The sequence below is a fragment of the Vombatus ursinus genome, unplaced genomic scaffold (assembly GCF_900497805.2).
Source record: "Vombatus ursinus unplaced genomic scaffold, bare-nosed wombat genome assembly UNPS02014810.1, whole genome shotgun sequence".
Taxonomy (NCBI): domain Eukaryota; kingdom Metazoa; phylum Chordata; class Mammalia; order Diprotodontia; family Vombatidae; genus Vombatus; species Vombatus ursinus.
The window spans coordinates 21358979-21381580 of NW_020954588.1; the positions used below are offsets into that span (position 1 = coordinate 21358979).

The window sequence follows — 22602 nt, forward strand, 5'->3', positions numbered from 1 at the left end:
AGTCTGAGCAGTGTCTTGCAGTATTTTAACATATATTTCCATAATCTGGAGCATTTAGTAAACACTTCTGGAACATTTTCTTGCCTCCTAGGATGGGCCAGATCTGGTGGCTGCTCTGCAGTTTGCATAAAGTTAGGAGAGCTTTTACCTTGTTTCAGGGATTCTTATACTGGTCAGCCAGCCCCCAAATGCTTCCAGGCTGTTTTATTTTTAAATGAGGTCATTTATATTTATAGCTGCAAAATCATGGCTTTGGTTGTAACTTAATTTAAAAATCAAATCACTGGAGACAAACCATGCCTTCGTTTTTATTAGCATCTATCTGCAGGCTGCTGTTCCTTAGGGGCAAGCCTGGTGTGCTGCACAACAACACTGTCTTATCAGCAAAAATGTCCAGGGTAGAGAGAAGATGCTCTGAGGAGGGAATTTGTGAACCCAGATTAGAGGAAAACCCCAAGAATCATATTGAGAACCTTACATTTCTTCCCCCTCACCTTAACAGTATTTTAGTTTTTCCAATTACGTGTAAAGATAGTTTTCAACATTGACTTTTATAAAATTTTGAGTTCCAATTTTTTTTCTCTCTCCCTCCCCCAAGAAGGCAAGCAGTCTGATATGAGCCTCACATTTCTGATACTGGATCACAAGTTTAGAGCTGAAATGACCCCAACAATCTCAGTTTAGCTCTCTCTTTTTTTAAACAGGTAATGAAACTGAGGCCCAGAGATGTTAAGTGGTGTCATTATCACACAGCAACTAAGTGTCAGACAGGATTTGATCCCAGGTCAATGAACTGTGCCATATTGATCATAGATTTAGGGTTGCAAAGGAATTTGAGGGGTCACCGAGTCCAATCTCCTAATTTTATAGACGATGAAACAGGAGTGACTTGTTCAAAGTTATACAACTAGTAAGTAGCTGGATTTGAATCCAGGTCTTGTGACTCCAAAGCCAGTGTTCTTGTCGTATTTGTTACTGTCAAGAGCTAGTTGAGATATTGATATGCTGTCATTCATAGTAAGCTGGAGAGGGCACAATCCCTTTTAAAGTGTCCTCTCTGCTTTCTTAAATGTGGATTAATATTTATATTCAGTCATTTTAGTCATGTCTGACTCTTCATGACCCTGTTTAAGGTGTTCTTGGCAAAGATACTGGAGTAGTTTGCCATTTCCTTCTCCAGCTCATTTTACAGATGAGGAAACTGAGGCTCACCCAGGGCGACACACCTAGTAAATGTCTGAAGATGGAGTTGAACTCGGGGCCTTCTGACTCCAGGCCTGACACTCTCTCTACTGTAACACATATTAGTATTTGTTTGGTAATTAGGTAAGAACCCACAACTTCTGTTATCTGGTATTCAAGGGAAGGAAGAAAAGAAAAACCAGTATTCAGGGGGAAAATAGACAGCTTTAGAAGGAATGATATTTAATGGAGCAAACTTATTTTATGTAGCAAGTGTCTCTCAGAAGGCAGCTAGGTACTATCTCTAGGTTAAAAATTCTGCTTGAACATAAAATCAGACTTTTGACATTTGCTTTTTAATACCAAATCACAAAAGTTCGGAAAGCATGGACTCTCTCTAATAACCTTTCCTAGGGTACCTGAGGTGGGCCACCTCTGATGTGCCCAAACTTCATCCACCGCCATCAAAAATGGAAGCAAGGCAGGACAGGGGGGTGGCCAGCAATGCTAAAAAGAAACAAGCCAATCCTTTAAAAAAAAAAAAAACTATTGTAGTCCTGCAGTGGAAGCAGGAGAGGTCCAGGTTCATATTTAGTACTGATTTTGTTTTTTATCTGGGTTGTTGAATTGATAAAATCAGAGTTATAGTCACAGAGTGCTACTGTTGGCCTCTGGGGAAGGGGAGGGCTCGAGGGCATGAGTTTGAATCCTAGCTCAGTCACCCATTACTTATGTGAACCTTGGTTAGTCACAGCAGCTGTGTCTAAGTTTCCTGATTTAAAAGAATGTGAGTTTCTTAAAGGCAAGGTCTGGTTCCTCCTTGTCTTTGTATTCCTAGAGTTTAACACTGTAATGCTTAGCAGGTATGTTCACGCTTATTGATGAATTGATTTGGAGGGGAAAAAAAGGGAAGGGGGGTGGAGAGGGAGATAATGCTTATATTGCATCCTTTATTAGGTGGTTGTAGGAGAAGTGCCTTGTAAACCTTAAAACACTCTAGAAATGTGAGATAATATGAGATCATTATATGGTGGAAAGATCATGTTACTGAAGTGCAAAGATTTGGTGGTTAAATCAAGCGCTAAAAAATATTCTGTAGGGCTAACAACATCCCTTGCTGCTGCTGCTGCTGTTAATAGCTTGAAGGTTTACCACTCACTTGAGAGGCCTTATTCCATTGGATTCCAATAACAGGCTAGGAAAGTAGATACTTGAAAAAAAAAAATCTCCCTGCCGCCCTTCCTCCTCCCCCAGTGATCTCATTGACAGTAGGAAACTCCTGGTGTAGAAACTCCCTTTATCAGTGCTGAACTGTGATACGTTGGTAACTTAGTCTTGGAGGGATGTCTGCTAGGGCTGGAGAAAGCACAAACATAATCAGTATGTGACAGAACCAGATCTTCCTGACTTCAAGGCCAGCCCTCTATCCTTCTTGGGAGGTAGATTTTTAGGGATTATCATCCCCATGCTGCCTCTTAGAGGGTAGATATTTTACAGATGAGGAAAACAGGCTCAGAGATGTGAAATGATTTGCTCAAGGTCACACAGCCGGTTAAGTCCAAGAGCGCATCAGTTCCTTGGGTGTTGGGATTTTTTTCTTTTGTCTTTGTATTTCATTATGTAGCACAGTTCCTGGTATGAAGTCAGAGTTTAATAAATGCTTGTGGAATGGATAAATGAAAGTGTCAGTGGTGGGATTTGAACCTAGGTTTCTCTTAATTCTCAAATCTAGCACTCTTCATTGTGCACACTGCTGAGAAGAGCAAACAAACAAACAGCGAATAATAGGAAATTGCTGATTGAAGCGCTCCCCAAATATAAGAAGTCAGTAGCGTTTAGGTCCTGCTAATAGTGGACTCCTCAATCTTGCCCCCCAAACTTCCAATCCAGCCTGAACTTTTAAACATAAACCTCTTAGTCGTTTTTAGATTTCAATAATTTAAATGGCACATTTGAGGGAATCCTGTACCCCCTTTGTTTTGTCACCTTGCCTTATCTGAAACAATTAAAAAATAATCTTTCTCAGGCTTCTCCCTCCTCCTCCACATTGCTTTGTATCCTTTCTCACGCTAACCATTGGTGCATGTGTTAGAGGAACACTGACAGATTGGGATGATAGTGTAAGCAAAACACAGTCTGGAAGTCAGATGGCTTTGTCCTCTGGCCAAATATCAATTACTTTGGATTATCTGGCCCAATGACGGCATGCTCCAGTGTCTAGAGCAGTTGATTTGGAGTTGGAGGACCTGAGGACAAATTCCACCCCTGTGTAACCCTGGGCAAGTCACTTCTCGTCTCTGGGCCTCAGTTCCCTCATCTGTAAAATGAGAAGGGAGGTTAGAACAGATGGCCTTTGGGAGCCTTTCAAGGTTACTCTGAAATCCTCTGAATCCACTAGAGAGAACTAGAGAGCATTTAGCTCCTTTCCAGGCAGTAACTCCTGATCATAATTAAGTTAGAGAAAATACAGAGATCTTGGGGGAAAACTCAATATATTTTCAGAGTTTTACAAATTTTGTTTCTCCTGGTTTTGCTGCAACACCTCCTCTCTGGCATCTTTTCTGTTTTATTGGTGGTGCAGTGGATAGACTGCTGGATCTGGAGTCAAGAAGACCTGAGTTAAAATTCAGCTTCAGACACTTCCCAGCTGTGTGACCTTGGGCCAGTCACTTAACCCTGTTTGTCTCAGTTTCTTCATCTATAAAATGAGCTGGAGAAGGAAGTGGAAAACTCCTCTAGTGTCTCTGCCAAGAAAACCCCAATTGAGGGCACAATGAGTTGAACACAACTGAAATGATTGAACAACAATAAGGAAAGTAATTGGCTACTTTTAGATTAGGAATTAACCAATTGTCATGCTAGAATCTGTATGGAGTTCAGTGAGGTGATTTTTTTTGTGAGGGAGGGGGTAGTGCTGAAATTATGAAATGTGTGTAGTGTATGAAATTCTGAAATATTTGTAGCTGGATTCAGTGGGTACAAATCCCACTCCTGCTACTACCTGTGTGACCTTGGGTAAGTCACTTCCCTTCTCTGAGACTCAGTTTCCTCATCTGTGAAATTGAAGGTATTAGTTTAGATCAGGGATTGTTAACCTGGGGTTTGTGAACTTAAAATTTTTTTTTTTGATAACTATCGCAATGTAATTGTCATCCTTTGCAATCTTATGTATTTTATTTATATTTAAAAACATCTTTAGTTTTTTCATATAACCATAATTTCCTCTACCATCTCTCCCCTCCAAGAGAGCTATCCCATGTTACAAATAGTTTTTTTTTAAAGAAAATAAAAGGGGAAAAATCAACATAACTGATCAATACATTGAAAAAGACTGCAAATATGTGCAACCTACAATGCTTCTGCTGAAGAATGGAGTGGAGGCATCTTTTCATATCTGTTCCTTTGAGCCACGCTTATTCTTTTTTTTTCTTTTTGGTGAGGTAATCAGGGTTAAGTGACTTGCCCAGGGTCACACAGCTAGCAAGTGTCAAGTGTCAGAGGCTGGATTTGAACTTAGGTCCTCCTGACTCCAAGGCTGGAGCTCTATCCACTGCACCACCGAGCTTTCCAGAGTCATGCTTCTTCTTTTAAATTTTGAAAGATTGACTTCTGTGGGATTTTTTTGGTTGTTTATTTCTATGTATTTTATTTTGTGCATATAAAACCATTGTTCTGAGGAGCGGCCGGCAGGTTTTGCCAGGCTGACTCTGCCAAAGGGGTCTCTCATGCATAAAAGTTAAGGATCTTTGGACTAGATAATATCTAAAGTTCTTCTCTACATGAAATTACTTTGTATTTACTTTTTGTATATTTTATATTTGTATGTATTTTATATTCCACTTATCTTGGTATACATTGTATCTCCCTAGATCAAAATGTATTTGGGTTCGTGGAGTACTTCACTTTTGTCCTTTGTATCCAGCATAGCACCTGGCACATAGGTCCTTAATCTATGCTGGGTGAACGAATGAATGAATGAATGTTGATTTAAAAAAAAAATAGAATCACATGACTGAAAACTTTCCTGGTGATAATGACTTATGCCACTCTGTTTCTAGGGTAAAAATCATAGTAAGAAACTCCGGAATTACTATGCGGCAAGTAGCTGTCCACCCTCTACCAGAATGAGCCATGTAGTGGAGCCCGTCCCCCCTCCTGTCGTGCCAGCTTCCCCCCAGGTAAGGTGGGAAGAGATGTTGGTCAGAAAGTTCTCACCTTTCTTGGAAACAAAATCTTCTTGTCTTACTCAATGAGGAACAGTCCTGGCAGATGTTTTATGACAGATGGGAGCTAGAAGATTAATAGATAGTCAGGAATGAGAGCTGTTTAATTTTTTCCACAAACCCATTATTAGACAGGTCAAATGCTCCTGAAATGTGGTTCTGTCTCTCCCTCTTCATTCAGGGGCCTGGGTTTGATGGATGCAAAGTTCTGCTAGCCATGGTAGTGGAGATTTTACGTTGAGTGTGACTCAGATGTGATGACAATATAGTTAATGGGAGTCTGTCTCTGTGTAATCTTCCACTTCCTAGGTTAAGTGAATCCAGTCTACCAGACTGAGAGGAAGGAATGATTTCTAGGCTGTTCCTGAATGTGTAATCGGAGGACCTCATTCCATCACAAATAATCCCTTTTCCTGGCTACCTAGCAGGAAGCCTGATTTAAGCTCCTTCTGGATTCCAGTATCAAGTGAAAAACTTGAACAAAAATCCAAATTCATTTCTGAGCCAAAATTCAGAGATCTTTGAAGAATAGCTCAAGGGGTGTAAATCTGAGAATTGGACAAGACAGTAGGAATCTGTTCCTTCATCTGCTTTGGATTCATCATATAGACTGTTGGGTAAAACATCTATCAGACAATCAATCAATCAATCCGCAATCATTTATTAAGTGCCTCCATTGTGCTAGGTGCTGTGCCCAGGATCTGGGGGTACAAGACAGAATGAAATAGTTCCTGCCTTCAGGCAGCTTCCTGGTTTTTTTTTGTGGGGGAAAAATTCTGTTTCTACTTCAATTTGCAGTCTGTAAAGTAGAAATAAGAGTACTAGCCACCTACACTATTTTCCTTTCCCTTCTTCTCTAAAATGAAACAATACCTTCCAAACCAAGCAACTTTATGAACTGTTATAAAAATGAACTGCTAAATTTCATGAGTTTCTTAGGAAATATGAGAAACAGAATGCAGAATCATGAGTCAAGAGAGGACCTTGAGTCAAGATGGGGCCTTTAGAGGTTAGTTGGTTGAATTAAATGGTTTTCACCTTAGTGATGTCCCAAGTAGACTGTGAATTCCTCCAAAATGTCAGAGCAGATGCCGCTGCTACTTGCATGTTGTTCAACTGACATAGGACACAGACTTATCCACTTGTCAGTTGGTATGGGGGGGAGGTTCCCTTTGGGGGATGGGTTGGACTAGTCACCACTGATGTCCCCTTTAACTCTTAATTCTATTCTTCTGTGAAGAACGTATCTCTCTATTAAGTGACAGTTACTCAAAATTTATCCAACGTGGCTGAAGAACATTGGGCAGATATGAATGGAGCTGCCTTAGTATAGCTTTCCTCAAATAGTAACAGGAAATGACTGAGGTCAAGAAGGATCTCAGTAGGGTTTTAAGGTTCTCCTAATTGATTTCATCCAAACCTAAACCATTCTTCCTAACTTTTGGTTAATTATACCATCATTCTCCACGTCACCTTGATTTGAAACCATGGGACCATATTTGTCTTTTCTGGCCCCCATAATGACCCCAGAGTCATTACCAAGGCTTGTCAGTTTTCCGGAAACATGTCAACAGCCCCTCCTTTCCCATCCCTACCGCCACACTCTGATTTGGGCCTCAATTCCTTGTGCCTAGCTCATTCATACTGGATGAATGAGAGAAACAATTAAGCACTTCCTGAATTCAAGATATGGCATGGTGCCACATGCTGAGTAAGCTACAGTCCCTCACATTTGGAATATCCTTTTATAGTTTATGCCACTTTTGGTCTTGAGGTCACTTTGGCAGGTGTTTCCCATTTTACAGAGAAGGAAACTGAGGCTGAAATGTTCAAGTCACTTGACTAAGATCCCACCACTAAGTGCTGGTGGCAGGTCTGGAATAACTCTTCTGACTCCCACATCCAGGGCTTTCTTTGCTCCGTTCTGTTCGTACTTATTTTTAATTTAATTTTTATTTTTTTAAAATTAAAAAAAATTTAATTTTTAGGCAGTTGGGGTTAAGTGACTTGCCCAGGGTCACACAGTTAGTATGTGTTAAGTTAAAAGGTTTGGTAGAGCTAGCATGGTAAGTGTGACAGTGAATTGCTTAAGAAGGTGTAGAAATAATTGCCTTGCCAAAGTGAGAACCCAGTTGAAATTATATAACATTTGTAGTGGACCCATCAGCATAGTTTCATGATTTTGTTGTTTTCATTTACATTTTTGTAGTACTGTGTGTGTGTGTGTGTGTGTTGTTTTCCTCATTCTCCACTTATTTGCACTTTGTATCAGTTCACGTCTTTTCAGTCTTCTCTGTATTCCTCATTTTCATTGTTTCTTACCGCATAGTAAGATTTTGTGACGTTCATGTACCACGATTTGTTTATCTCTTCCCTAGTTGTTGGGCATACACTTTATTTTTGCTACCACAAATATTTCTGATATGAATATTTTTGCTTATATGGGGCCATTCTTACTTTCATTGACTTCCTTGGGGTATAGACCATAGAGTCTTGTATGCAATAGGCATTTAGAAAATATTTGTTTGGTCACTGATTGTGAGAGATGACACAATGTAGTGGATAGAGGGGCTGGCTTTGGAGTAGCTTCAAGTACTGCCTTTGTTTCATATTGTTGTGTGACTCTGGACAAGTTACTTTACCCCTCAGTGCTCCAGACAGCCTTACAGACCATGAGTTATAGATAAGCTACTGATCCTCATTGGTAGAGGGTACTTCCACATTGGTAGGTCATGGGTGAAACCTTAGGCTTAGACTGTACTTGTTCTACCATTATGCTTGCTTACCCCCTGCTCTTTATTCAGTCGTTTCAGTCTTGTCAGACTCTTTATGACCTCATTTGGGATTTTCTTGGAAGAAATACTGGAGTGGTTTGTTTTTTCCTTCTCCAGCTCATTTTACAGATGAGGAAACCAAGGCAAACAGGGTTAAGTGACTTGCCCAGGGTCACATAGCTAGTAAGTGTCTGAGGCTATACTTGAACTCAGGTCTTCCTGACCCTAGGCCAGGTGCTCTATCTGCACCACCTAGCTGCCTGTGGTGCATTTCCCCCCCCCCCCCCGCCCAGTTAATTCTGGGGTGAGATTTATTTAATTTTTTTCCTGGTAAAGTTTCTTAGGCCTTATTTTCAAAGCTTTGGCTGATATATGATTTCAGTCTGTACTCCACCATAATTTCAATTCTTTTTCTTATTTCCATAGTGGAGAGGGTAATCAGCCATTCACATATTTAAGTATAGGTGAAACGTTGTTGTAACACAAAATCACGATTCAAAAATTATCTTCTTTCCTTCAAGAGCCAAGACCTCCTACCAGTGAGAATAAAAGATACTTATTCCATTTGTCTTGAAGCTTATGCTAAGCTGTCACACTTCTCCAGACTTCCTAGGAAGGGAGCAGAGAATCCTGGGTGACTCCACAGGGGGCATAGAGAAATATTAAAGACCTCATTCTTAGGTAGTGTGGGAAGAGTGCTGTAGTTGGAGTTGATGGATCTGGGTTCAGATCTTGGCTCTGCCACTTGGGACCATGAGATCATACATAGATTTTGCCATCTAGTCTCAGCCCTTCATTTTAGAGATCCTCATCTCATCAACTGAGGCCTAGAGAGATTAAATGACTTGTCAGGGACTTCTTCACCTAGGTAACCTTAAGGTCATTCTACCCATGTTGGCCGCAAAATCCTCATCTATAAAATAAAGGGGTTGGATGTCTCTTTTGGCCCTCAATCTATGGTACTGTAATCCCCCACGTGGTTGTTCAGTACTAAGGAGGGCCTTTTTTAAAAAAATTTTTAAATTTAAAAAAACTTCTTTTATTAATTTATTTTGAATTATCAACAATCACTTCCATAAGCTTTTGAGTTTTAAATTTTTCTCCCCTTCCCTCCCCAAGACAGCGTGCAATCTGATATAGGCTATACATATACATTCCTATTAAACATATTTTCACATTAGTCATGTCGTTAGGAAGAATTAGAACCAATAGGAGGAACCACCAGAAAGAAGAAACAAAATACAACAGAAGAAAAAAAAATAGCAACTAGTATGCTTTGATCTGCATTCAAACTCCATAGTTCTTTCTTTGGATGTGGATAGCTTTTTCCATCATGAGGCCTTTGGAGATGTCTTAGATCCTTGTATTGCTAAGAAGGATTAAGTCTATCAATATTAGTCATTGCACAATGTGGCTGTTATTGTGTACAATGTTCTTAAGGAGGGCCTTTGAAAGGAGCCAAAGGACCTAGCTTCCTTGTGAGTTCTCTATCAGCTGATGCCATTTCCCCCTGTTGCTTCTCTGTTGGCAGGTGGACATCTCCAAGCCTGGCAGCAGAGTGATCAGGGCCACAGAGAATGATTACTGTAAGCTCTGTGATGCTTCCTTTAGTTCCCTTGCTGTGGCCCAGGCTCACTACAAAGGGAAGAATCACGCTAAGAGGACAAGACTGGTGGAGGCCCAGAACAACCTGTCCTTGTAGGTATCACCCACCTTTGCCTAAGCCTGCTGACGTAGTGTGTGGGGCTTGTGGGCAAGACTCACTGCTTTGAATGGGCTTCTAGTCACATCTCTGTCTCTTCCCTTTTCCCAACACCCCCTTTTTCCATTTTTCTTTTTCAGGGATTCATCAGAGGCAAGTCAACGGAGGACCCGGAAAGAAGGGAATGAATATAAAATGATGCAGAATAGGAGGAATGCATATGCTCTTCAAAATAATACAGGTACCTTACATATCTCCTAATTTGCCTGTAGTCAGGGTAGAGAAATTGTCTGAAAATTTTTTTTTTCTTGTCACACATCCTGATAATTTTTGAAGTAGTAATTCCTTTGTTAGTGTGGCGTTGTGAGTAGAGTGGTAGCCCTGGAGTCAGAAAGACCAGAGTTGAAGTCTAGCCTGTGATTCTACCTCTGTGTGTGTGTGTGTGTTCGTATGTGACTGTGACTGGTCCTATCAGTTAATTTTTCAGTACCCAGACAACTTTCTAAAGCTAAGTCACAAAGTTGTGTCCTACATTAATAGCAGGAAATTCTAAGTCAAAAAAGCATTTATTTTATGCCTTCTATGTGCTAGGCCCTATGCTAAGCACTGGAGATCCAAAGAATGGTGAACTAATAATAATTATAGTAATAATGATATTCCTATTAAATATCATTGTATATCATAATAGCTAGCATTTATATGGTGCTTTAAGGTTTACAAATATCTAATTACATCATTCAAAAAACAGTCCCTGATTTTAAGGAATTCGTACTTCTTATGCAAATGAAATTGCTTTGGGACCAACAAGTTGCTGAAGAAAACTGGAATATTTGACTCACAGACTTAGGTGAGAAGTAGAATGCGCTTTGCTTTTTTTCTTTTCTAGTATTCTCATTGCTTTCATTTTAACCATTTGCATTGTGGTTTTCTTATTCCTGTAGTATTCGCCAGCTGAATGGTTTAAGCTTGGCTGTATAAATGGGCTGGATCTACTTATTTCAGGATTTTCTTTTTAACCTTGATAGGCATATTCTGATATGTTCTCCTCCCCCAATAGCATATATGCTCCACCCCCCCCTTTTTTTTTTTTTGGTGAGGCAATTGAGGTCAGGTGACTTGCCCAGAGTTACACAGCTAGTGTTATGTGTCTGAAGCTGGATTTGAATTCAGGTCCTCCTGATGCCAGGACTGGTGCTGTATCCACCATGCCACATAGCTGCCCCCGCCATATGCTCTTTTTTTTTTTAATACTCATCCCTTTTCTTTTTTTTTTTTTGATTTTGAGTTCCAAATTTTCACCCCATCTCGCCCCTCCCCCCACCCCTAGATGGCATGCATTCTGAATACCCCTTCCACTAGTCTGCCTTCCTTTCTATCTCTCCCCCCCTTCTCTTATCCCCTTCCCCTTCAATTTTCCTATAGGGCAGGATAGATTTCTGTACCACATTTCCTATATTTCTTATTTCCCAGTTGCATGTGAAAACTTTTTTTAAACATGTGTTTTTAAAACTTTGGGTTCCAAATTTTCTCCCTTCCTCCCTCCCCACCTACCCTCATTGATAAGGCAAGCAACTAAATATAGGTTATATATGTGCAGTTATGCAAAACACTTCCATAGTAGACATGCTGTGAAAAACTAACTCTATTTCCCTTAATGCTATCCCGCCCACCCATTTATTCTATTCTTTCTTTTGACCCTGTCCCTCCTCAGAAGTATTTGCTTCTGATTACTCCCTTTCCCAATCCGCCTTCCTCTCTATCATTTCCCTACTCTCTTGTCCCCTTCCCCCCCTATTTTCCTGTAGGGTAAGACAGATTTCCACACCCAATTAAGTATGTATGTTATTCCCTCCTTAAGTCAAATCCTATGAGAGTTAAGATTCACTCATTCCCTCTCACCTTCCCCCGTTTCCCCTCCACTGTAAGAGCCTTTTCTTTTCGTTTTTTTTTTGTGGGATAATTTACCCCCTTTTACCTCTCCCTTTCTCCTTCTCCTAATATATTCCTCTCTCACCCCTTAATTTTATTCTCCAGATATGACCCCTTCATTTTCAACTCACCCTGTGCCCTCTATCTATCTATCTATCTATATACATACATATAATTTTTTCCCCTCCAACTACCCTAATACTGACAAAGGTCTCATGATTTACAAATGCCATCTTTCCATGCAAGAATGTAAACAGTTCAACCTTAATAAATCTCATGATTTTCTCTTTCCTGTTTACCTCTTCATGTTCCACTTGAGTCTTGTATTTGAAAATCAAATTTTCTATTCAACTCTGGTCTTTTCATCAAGAATGCTTGAAAGTCCTTTATTTCACTGAATGACCATTTTTTCCCCTGCAGGATTATACTCAGTTTTGCTGGGTAGGTGATTCTTGGTTGTAATCCTATCTCCTTTGCTCTCCGGAGTATTATATTCCATGCCCTGTGGTCCTTTAATGTAGAAGCAGCTAAATCTTATGTTATCCTGATTGTGTTTCCACAATACTTGAATTGTTTCTTTCTGGCTGCTTGTAATATTTTCTCCTTGACCTGGGAACTCTGGAATTTGGCCACAATATTCCTAGGAGTTTTCCTTTGGGGATCTCTTTCAGGAGGAGATCAGTGGATTCTTTCAATTTCTATTTTGCCCTGTGGTTCTAGAATATCAGGACAGTTTTCCTGGATAATTTCTTGAAAGATGATGTCTAGGCTCTTTTTTTGATCATGGCTTTCAGATAGTCCACCTATTTTAAAATTCTCTCTCCTGGATCTATTTTCCAGGTCAGTTGTTTTTCCAATGAGATATTTCACATTGTTTTCTAATTTTTCATTCTTTTGGATTTGTTTTACAGTGTCTTGATTTCTCATAAAGTCACTAGCTTCCAATTGTTCTATTCTGATTTTTAAGGAAGTATTTTCTTCAGTAATCTTTTGGACTTCTTTTTTCATTTGGCCAATTTTGCTTTTTAGGGCATTCTTCTCCTCATTGACTTTTTGAACCTCTTTTGCCATTTGGGTTAGGCTATTTTTTAGGGTGTTATTTTTTTCAGTATTTTTTTTGGGTCTCCTTTAGCAAGCTGTTGACTTGTTTTTCATGATTTTCTTGCATCACTCTCAGTTTTTCCTCTGCTTCTCTTAGTTGCTTCTCAAAATCCCTTTTGAGCTCTTCCAAGGCCTGGGACTGATTCATATTTTTCTTGGAGGCTTTGGATGTAGGAGCTTTGGCTTTGTTGTTTTCTTCTAGTTGTATGTTTTGATCTTCTTTGTCATCAAAGTAAGATAATATAGTCTGACTCTTTTTGCGCTGCTTACTCATGATCCTGGCCAATTACTTGAGTTTTAAACTCTTTGTTAAGGTAAAAGTCTGCTTCCAATGTGAAGAGTGTACTGTCCCAAGCTTCAGGGGTTTGTACAGCTATTTCCAGAGGTACTTCTAGGGACCTGTAAATTTTCAGTTCTTCCAAGGTGCTATGATAAGGGGCAAGGTGTTTTTTCTCCACCACCACAACAAGCTCCACCACATCAGTGTTCCTCCTCGCCCCAGGACTACCCCTCAGAACTGTAACCCAGATCCAAGCAAGGGCAAAGCAAGAGATTCCTGCCTCAGCACTGGCAAAGAGATCCCTGCAATCCCCCTCTGATCAGCCACTCGATTTCCCCTCAGTCTGTGGGCTGGAAGCTCAGGAAAAAGCCATGGTCCCAGGCTGCGCTTGGGACTTGCGGCTGAGACCTATCTCCTCTCTCACTGCAGTCATAGACTTTTCCCACTGACCTTCTAAGTTGTCTTTGGCATTCAGGGTTTGAGAAGTCTGGAAACCGCCACAACTGCCGGCGTTTCAGTCCTCCGCGGCCTGCTCCAGGGTCACTGCAGCCTGCGCGCCTGTGCCATACTGTGCTCCTTTTCCTGCCTGGCGTGATATACCTTTCTGATCAACCATCCAGGCTGTCTTTGGCTGGAAATTTGTTTCACTCTGTCTTTTTGTAGGTTCTGCTGCTTTAGAATTTGTTTAGAGCCATTTTTTTAGGTATTTGGAGGGCTTTGGGAGAGAGCTCAAGACAGTCACTGCTTTCCCTCCGCCATCTTGGCTCTGCCCCCTACTTTGCCCCCCCCATATACTCTTGTAACAAGGAAAAACAATTAAGTAAAACTGACTAACAAAGCAAACAAGTCTGCTGGTGTACACCACATTCTTTTCTTTTCTTTTCTTTTCAAGGCAGTTGGGGTTAAGTGACTTGCCCAGGGTCACACAACTAGTAAATGTCAGGTATCTGGTCTGAGACCAGATTTGAACTCAGGTTCCCCGACTCCAGGGCCAGTGCTCTATCTACTGCACCACCTAGCTGTTCCTTCCCCCCCCTTCGACGTTCTTTACCTATCCTCTCCCACCTCTTTACAAAAAGGAGAACCATATGTTTTGATACCTGTTCAGCATTGCTTCTTGTTCTCAGACTCCTACCTCTTAAATGCAAGTCCTTCCTGAACTTTTTGATAAAGAAATAGAATCAGTGACTCCCAGTGTAAGCAAAGAAAGAGTCATTAAAAACCATTTTGGGTCCTCCAGAGCAAAGATAGCTTTTGCATTTGTATAATTGCAATTTAATTTTTTGAGTCTAGCTTTATGATCTCTGTGTGTGTGTGTATATGCATATAGGGAGGCAGCCTTATGTACTAGATAGATAATTGGCTTTGGAGTCTAGAAGACCTGATGTTAAGTCCTGCCTTTATACCTATTGTCTATGTGGCCTTGGGCAAAGTCACTTAATTTCTCAGTTGCCTTAGGCAACTCTCTAAGCTTATAAATTGCATGCTGTTCAGTCATTTGCATTGTTTGAGAGATTTTTCCACCTAGCTAGTTATCTATGCCAGTGAAATCTCTGGTACACACCAATATCCCTATATGTGTATATTAGTGGACTCGGTGAGAAAGAGGAGAGAACCAGTGACTGTTGGATTTTCTGTTTTCCTGGCTGTTTGACTAGGAGGGATGGAAGACTAGCTAAGTGTCAGAGGTCTAAAGTGTCAAAGCCAAGAGATTCAGGAGGAGATGAGACTGTCCAAGTAGCCTTATCTTTGTGGCTAAAACAACTGGCTCCTAATAGCCCTCAAGGGCCTGCTCTAGAGCCTCTTCTATCTTCCATCTATCTCCCTTCTTGGTGTTCTCACCCCCACCCCACCTTTTCCCTGGAGCTCCTGTCCCAGCTCATTTATTTTTTGAGTGCTTGCTAGCTATCTCCACCTGGCTGTCCTGTTGGCCCCACAAACTCAATATGATGCAACCTGAACTTGAAATGTTCCTTCTGAAGTTTACTTCTTCTTCTCACATCTTTGTTGTTCTACTGAGGGTTCCACTATCACCCCAATGATTCCAACTCACAATCTCAGAGTTATCTTTGACTCTTTCCATTCATTCACCTCATGCATCCAGTCAGTTGCAAAATCACATCGATTCTACCTCTGCCATAGCTTAGGGCTTGAAGGATTCCCACCTCTCATGTCTACCCCTTCTTTCCACTTCTATTTTGAACATTCTTCTTTCCAACTGAAAGAGCAAGTCATGTCTCTGGATCTTTGGCACTTAGTATGATAGCATACACAGTAGACTATAAATGGTGAATGGTGGTTGCGTGGGCAGCAGAGGAGTTTATGTTTTATTGTGGAGAAAATAGAGTCACTGAAACAAAGAAATAACATGTTCAAACCTTTGGGAATGTTTTGGGAATAATCACATGATGACTGGGTAGGGGATGGATGACAAGGGCAACTGGAGACAAAGAGGCCAATTGCTATGCTATTGTAGCAGTCTAGGTAAGATGAGATGAGGATGTGTGAATAAAGAGAAGGGGATGGGTGAAAGAGAGATGCAAGTAAGCATCAAAGGATCTTGGCAGCTGACTGGCCATGTGGGATGAGGGAGAGGAACAAGTTGAAGATGACTTTGAGTTGGTCAGCCTGCATGACTGCAAAGATGGTGGTTTCCTGGACAGAAATATGAAAGTCAGGACCCAAAGGTCTGTTTAGAGGAAATCATAATGACTTCCTTTTTGCCATGTCAAATCTGAGATGCCCATGGGAGATAGACATGTAGAGATGGTAGGCAACTGGTGATGTGTGACTGGAAGACACACCCATGGATGGATGGATGGATGTGAAGGCTGGATATATAGACCTAGAAATCTAGGTCTATAGACCTAGCAAAGTAATGAGCATGAACCAATGTGATCATGGGTAAGATTACTCATTGAGAGATGGTGAAGAGATAGAAGACAGAGCCCTGAAGGGGAGGTATATTGATGCTTGGGAGGTTGGATGTGAATGACGATCCTACAAAGGAGCCTGAGGAGAGATGAGAGATAGCAATGCCATGAAAGCTTAGGGAGAAGGGAATGTCCAGGAGGAGGGCATGTTCCATGGTATCAGATACTGTAGAGAGGCCAAGAAGGATGAAGACTGAAGAAAGGCCAGTGGTTTTAGTAGCTCAGAGATCAGGCAAGCAGTCTACAAGCATTTATTAAGCACTTACTATGTGCCAGGCTCTATCTTAAGTGCTGAGAATTCAAAGAAAGGCGGAAATGCAGCCCCTGCCCTCATAGAGGTCACATTCTAATAGGGGAGGGGAGACAACACAAGTGACTATATATACACATAAGGTACTTACAGATTAAGTGGAAGATGATTTTAGGCATGGTTTAGTCATATAGGATTAGGGTTAGAGACATGATGAGAAAATCTGGTAGAAAATGGATCTATGGATTGAAGGTATAATTCCAGACAACATATGATATAGAAAAATCAAATTGGGTTGGCTATTTTAAGGAAATCACAAGTAATCCAGGAAAGAGTTGTTTGGATTGCACTGGTTTGAGAAGTGAGTGGGAGGTAAGGAAATAGAGGAACCAGTCACCTTTCTTCTCAGGGTCTCTGTTTCCTCATCTGTAAAATGAAAGGATGGGGCTAGATGAACTCTAAAGGTCCCACCAAGGTCCCACCCAGCTCGAAGCCTCAGATTCCAATGTAACCTAATGAATGTTTCTTTTAAATTAGTTCTGTCTTTGTTCCAAAGATGCCCCTACCATTGCTCCCAACAGTTCTGGAGAGTGTTGGTTTGGGTATTTCTTTCAAAGCCTGTTTAGGAATCAGACTTTGAGTCCATGCCTCATTCTTGAGACTCCTCAAAGGTATTAAATCAGCTTGAGTCACCAGCTTTGGCCACAAATGACATTTGACCATTTCCCTAAGTCATAACCATTCTCAAGAGATGAATGACAGAATGGAAGAAGCTTATGTAGCCAGCTAATTGAACCCATACCTGAAATAGTGAAGAATGTTTGACTGGGTTAGAGGCACTGAAAACAATTCTCAAAGAGAGGTCCCCCCCAAATGTATTGGGCAATGACACTGTTGTCAGTGTAAGAGGATAGTCTTACAAACAGCAGCTTTGAAGAGGATACCAGGCAATATGCTTAAGTATTGATTAGTTGTCTTAGAATTCAGATCTTTTGCTTTATAGTCATTTCTCCCTGCTCTTGATTTCCAATGATGGCATCTTTGCAGGGACAGTGAGGATAGTAAGAGGGAAGGATATAGAAAAAAATTAAGAGATGAAGAAGGAAAAAGAGTCAATGTTGTTCAATGCATAGAGATCTGTTTGGGTGCCAGGAAGACCTGTGTTCAAGGTGGTTCAGGGGGCAGAGTGCTGGATATGGAGTTGGAAAGATCCGAGCCTAAAGGCCACTAAGTCCAACCTCTTCATTTTATAGGTAAGGAAACTGAGGCTGAGACATTAAGTGACTTGCCCAGGATCACATAGCTAGTAAAGGTCTGGGGCAAACTCTAAATCTCTGATCCTATGATCTGTGATCCTTTAAGTCTTGTCTCTGATACATACTGATTTTGTGACTCTTTGTAAGCCACCTAACCTATCTTGGTCTGAGTTTCTTTATTTGTAAAATGATCCTTTGAGTACTGCCTCTGACACATATTGGCTATGTAACCCTGGGCAAGTCACATTCTTAATGTTCTCAGCATCTCTAATAAATGAAATCAGCAGTCTAGTCCTTATTCTCAGTTCTTTTGAAGACAGGGTATAGGCAGATGATATATTGGAAAAAAGGCAAGCTAAGAAAATCTTGGGTCTAGATTTGCATTCTTTCAAGGTCTGGTCCACCTGAGGGAGTTTGGAGAGGAGCAGATATCTGGGTAGGCCACCACTCCTTTCGTAGGAACCAGGTGATTGGTTTGGCTTGTTTACTGCTGTTTCTATTGTTACAGGAAAGTGTCATGGTAAGCAGCTAGTGAAGCTAAGAGTTCTGCTCTGTTCCCTCTTTGACCTGCCCCTTCTTATGGGTGGCTGCCAGCTCCCTTGTAAGTCTGGGCTCCCTGCATTGCACAAACATTTTTACCATCTGGAAGGCTCTTTGCGCCTATCTATTTTCTTGATGGGAGACTCTATCTTCTGTATCTTATAGTTCATCATCTGATCTTGCTTATGGGTTTACTTCATCAGGAAGAAGAATTCCATGACCCCCAGAGCCCATCTGTTCAGAAAATGAAGTCATTAGGCATTTTCCGTATTGATGTGAAGCATTTGTTTTGGGAGGGGGAAGTTGGAGGTAGCAAATATTACAGGAATTAAAAGGAACTCTTTGTGATGGCGAGAAGAATCCTCGATTAGTCCTCTAGTGTTTCCTTCTGTTTTCCTTTGTTTAGGGCAATAAAACCCTTAAGACATTGGAGGATTGGATGAACTGTATCCTTTTAAGGAAGAATTTGGATAATTCCGTCCTGCACAAGGAGCAAATTTGGTGTCATGATGTGGACTCCAGACTCGGAGTCCTGATTCTTCTGATTTAATAGCTGTGTGACTGTAACCTCTCTAATTTTGTTTGCTCAGCTGTAGAAAAGGGATATTAATACTTCTACTACATAGTGTGAAGCCATGACTCAGGGGGTATTGTCAGGAAGGCACTTTGCAAAAGGCAGAGCACTCTAAGCATGAGTTGTTAAAATGTGGTCTTTTTGCTTTCTGGGTCACCATGGCTAAAGGCTTCATCATTTCGAGGCTAGGTTGGTTTGTGGGCAGGAGAAATTGACCTTTAACTAGGATGACAGTGGAAGCTTTGCCAGCTCCATAGGACCAAGAGGAACTTGTGTTTCACTGGCAAAGCCTTTGGTAGACTGGAGTCACCTTCATACAACAATGAGGCACTGAGTTACCATGGAGCATACACTTACTAGCTTTTTTTTTTTTTGTTTTGGATCAAGTAGATGGTATAATGGATAAAGTGCGGGACCTGGAGTCCACAAGACTCCTGAGTTCAAATCCTGCCTAGGACACTTACTGGTTATGTGATCCTGGGTAAGACATTTTACCTCTCCTAGGCTCAGTTTCCTCATCTGTAAAACCTCACAGGGTTGTAGTGAGGATCAAAGGAAATAATTTGTGTTAAACATTCCTCTTTCACACTCTATAAATGCTAGCTATTATAATTCACTGCACATTTTGTCTCGTTTAAAGTTGAATTTACAAACATATGGTTTATGGCTTTGTTTATTGAACGTGTACTTCTGAAACCTTGCCCAGCCATTTCAATTGTGTTCCCCTTTATCTTTTTGTGTCTGTTTCAATAGGGCCTTACTTCAATCCTCGATCTCGACAGTGGATTCCCCGTGACCTTGCCATGTGTGTCACCCCCAGCGGCCAGTTTTACTGCTCCATGTGTAATGCCGGGGCTGGTGAAGAGATGGAATTTAGGCAGCATTTAGAAAGTAAACAGCACAAGAGCAAGGTGTCTGAGCAGCGGTACAGGAATGAGATGGAGAATCTGGGATACTTATAGTGAAGCCCATTGCTGATTGTCATTTCAGATAAAGCACTTTGTCTTGCCTGCTTCTTTTGCCTTCTGTCAACCTGTCCTGCTTTGTGGCCATTTTTGACATGATTACATGCCTCTGCTTCCATGTAGATATCTATAAACCTAATGGTACCTTGAGGCGTTAAAATCTGATTCAAAAAGAATGAGCTTTTTGGGTCATGATGGGTTTTCAGGTTAGTTTTATTTAGCTAATCTTCAGAAGGCACGTGGCCTTACCGTATGGAAAGTAGCTTTGGAAACTGACTAGATGGAGGGAAGTGTAGGTTTCAGTTCTCCATGCCTTTACGTGGGCTACCATCTTGGTGCAGTATGACTAGGACGATTGGTACAAATGGCTTCAGAGTCTTTCCTGACACTTTAATTCCTTCTATAATGTGATCTCTTAATAGAACTACAAGGGTCTGTCCACTGTGTGAATTTCATTACACTCCAACACATCTGATCCACCCTCCTTGTGGCCAGGCTTCATTTCCAGTTTCTGATCTCTGTCTGCCTTCATCCTCTCTACCACTACCTTCTGCTTCATAGATACATACTTTTCAATTCTAATCAGCTTGTTTTTATGTAGTTCCCAGCTGTGCTGTGGGTATTTTGAGGTTAAAACAACTCTTAATAACCTCTGAGCTTTTTAAAAATGATAAAGTGTGTATACAAAAGATGGTTTCAGAAAATAGGCAAAATTTTGATTAGTTTTCAATCCAAGGATTGTATTATGTTGTGTAATAATATGCACTTATGTGGGAGTTCCTGGCCATAAGATTTGGGCTATTTCACAGATGTTATGAACAATTTCATGCTCACTCTCTATATTTGCTAGGCTGGACCTACTCAATGTTCTAAGGGATACCCATTATGTTTTGTTCTTTAAATAAAGTAGGATAAAAAAAATGTATTTTAATTTTCACCATTTCTGCATTTAAATGCACAGTGTTTGGTCCCCTTTCCTTTTATACTTTATCTTCTCTGGAATGACTATAATCATTCTAGAATGTTGTGCATGTCTGATCATTGAATTAGGCATCTCCTTGCACCTCCTCTTCCCTATCTGACTGCTCCCCCCTTCTCTTCTGTAGGTGCTTGGTTAACTAATATAGTGCTTTCTGGTGTTGGGTGAAACTGTTTACTTCGTATCTCAGAAAGACTGTACCTTTGCTGCTTTTTCCTAACCTTTTGCTCCTTTTCAAATAAAAAGAGCCAAGGCTAAGAGTTCCCTTAAAAGACAGTTTCTCTGTAAAGTTGATTTTAGATTGTATCATTTGTCCAATTCTAACCTTTTGCTGCTCATTCAATTAAATGTGCCCCTCAGGGTTTTTTTTTTTAATAATTGTTCTCATCCTTCTCCATTTTCCTTCAAGTAGAATATGAGATCAATTTCAGAGTACTGTAGTTTCTTCATTTAATACTTGAACTTGGGGACAATTGGATGATAGCTAAGAGACCTGCCTTCTACAAAAAATGGTAGAGGGATTGAGGGATAAGTATTGCTTTCTAGAGACAGAAGGATGATCAACTCTGTGACATCTTAGAGGTTTCTCTCTCCATCTTCTTTGTTTTAAGAAAAACCAGCATTATAGCTCTGCCTCAAAAAATGAGGAATTGAGGGAGTTTTTTTTTTGGGTCTTTCTCATTGACCAGTAAGTTCTTTTGTTTGCTGCTAAAGGTCTGTCTGTATATGTAATATCCTTGTGCTGGTGGTTTAATTCTACGAATCTGAAAGTTCTGTCTCCTATTGTATGTCAGGATGTTTAGTTTTTGTGTGAGGTCTCCTAAAGAACTTGCCTGGCTTCTTATTTCAAAACCCTATGAAAAAAAAATGCTGGATGCTGATTTTATTTTATAGAAGTTCAATTGTACTCTTCTTTAGTTATGCATTTGTGAATGAAATAGAATTGAATTTTGGTCTCTAACCTTCCAGCTGTTCTATGTACTAGAAATGTACTTATTCATTACTTACTTATAATTTTCTTTCTTCTTGTGTGACTTTAAATAAGCAACTTCCCCTCGGGACCTGTTTTTCTCATCTGTAAATCAAAGGATGAGCATAGATTGTTTAAGCAACATGGGCTCCCAGTGGAGCTCAAAGATGTGGTTCATTTATCCCTCTTCTGCATTGTTTTTAAAATAGTTTTTTTTAAAGAAAGTTGGATGAAAGACATTAGCTCTTGCTAGCTATAATTTCTTCCCAGCTATAATTTCTTTGCACTAAAAAAGAGTCAGCAGTTTGGGAACGTAACACTTACCTGTGACAATTCGGTCTTACTCTTCCAGACTCCAGACTCCAGAGTCTTTCCTGCTGAGCACTGCTCATTGTCATTCATGCTGGTTCCATTCCTTCCCCACTGGAAGAATCCAAAGATAGATTCCAGTTTGGAGTCTGTTTTTGCAATGAATTACACACACGTGATATTTTAAAAAGAGAATGACAAAAATGACTTGGTAGCGTATCTTGGAATTAATACAAGTCTGCACAAGAATTGTAAATTCTCGTGCTTGTGCCCCTTCTCTCTAGGGACTACCTTCTGTCAGGTCATGTAGCCTCTTGGTGGTACTTTGAGCAATGGGATGAGAGAATTGCTGAGTTTTCTTTCTTTTTTTAAATTGAGCCCTGCTTTACTATAAAATGATTTAGGGTTTGTCCTTTTGCTCCCCAGATTCATATTAGTATTTGTGGGGTATATGTATGTATATGTATGTGTGTGCATGGTGTGTGCACACACTCTCACATATCCTCTGTGTGTGGAAGGTTGTTGGTCTAAAGTCCTGGAAGTATTTAGTTTGATGTATTCTTAAGCAGGGGTCTGTGAATTTTTTAAAAAATTGGGTCTTTTGATGACTGTATTCCAATATAATTGGTTTCCTT

General features: G+C 40.5%; 1 protein-coding gene across 2 annotated transcripts in view; it reads left to right on the forward strand.

Moving 5' to 3' along the window:
• ZMAT3 (zinc finger matrin-type 3) overlaps positions 1-20634 on the forward strand; it is a 36313-nt gene extending 15679 nt beyond the window's left edge. For both annotated transcript variants that reach the window (XM_027875929.1, XM_027875930.1), the window contains exons 3-6: positions 5241-5360; positions 9711-9877; positions 10022-10122; positions 19498-20634. In XM_027875929.1, coding sequence (XP_027731730.1) covers positions 5241-5360; positions 9711-9877; positions 10022-10122; positions 19498-19706 — 597 coding nt within the window. In that variant the 3' untranslated portion in view covers positions 19707-20634. The remainder of the gene's footprint in view (positions 1-5240; positions 5361-9710; positions 9878-10021; positions 10123-19497) is intronic.
• Positions 20635-22602: the final 1968 nt, after the last annotated feature.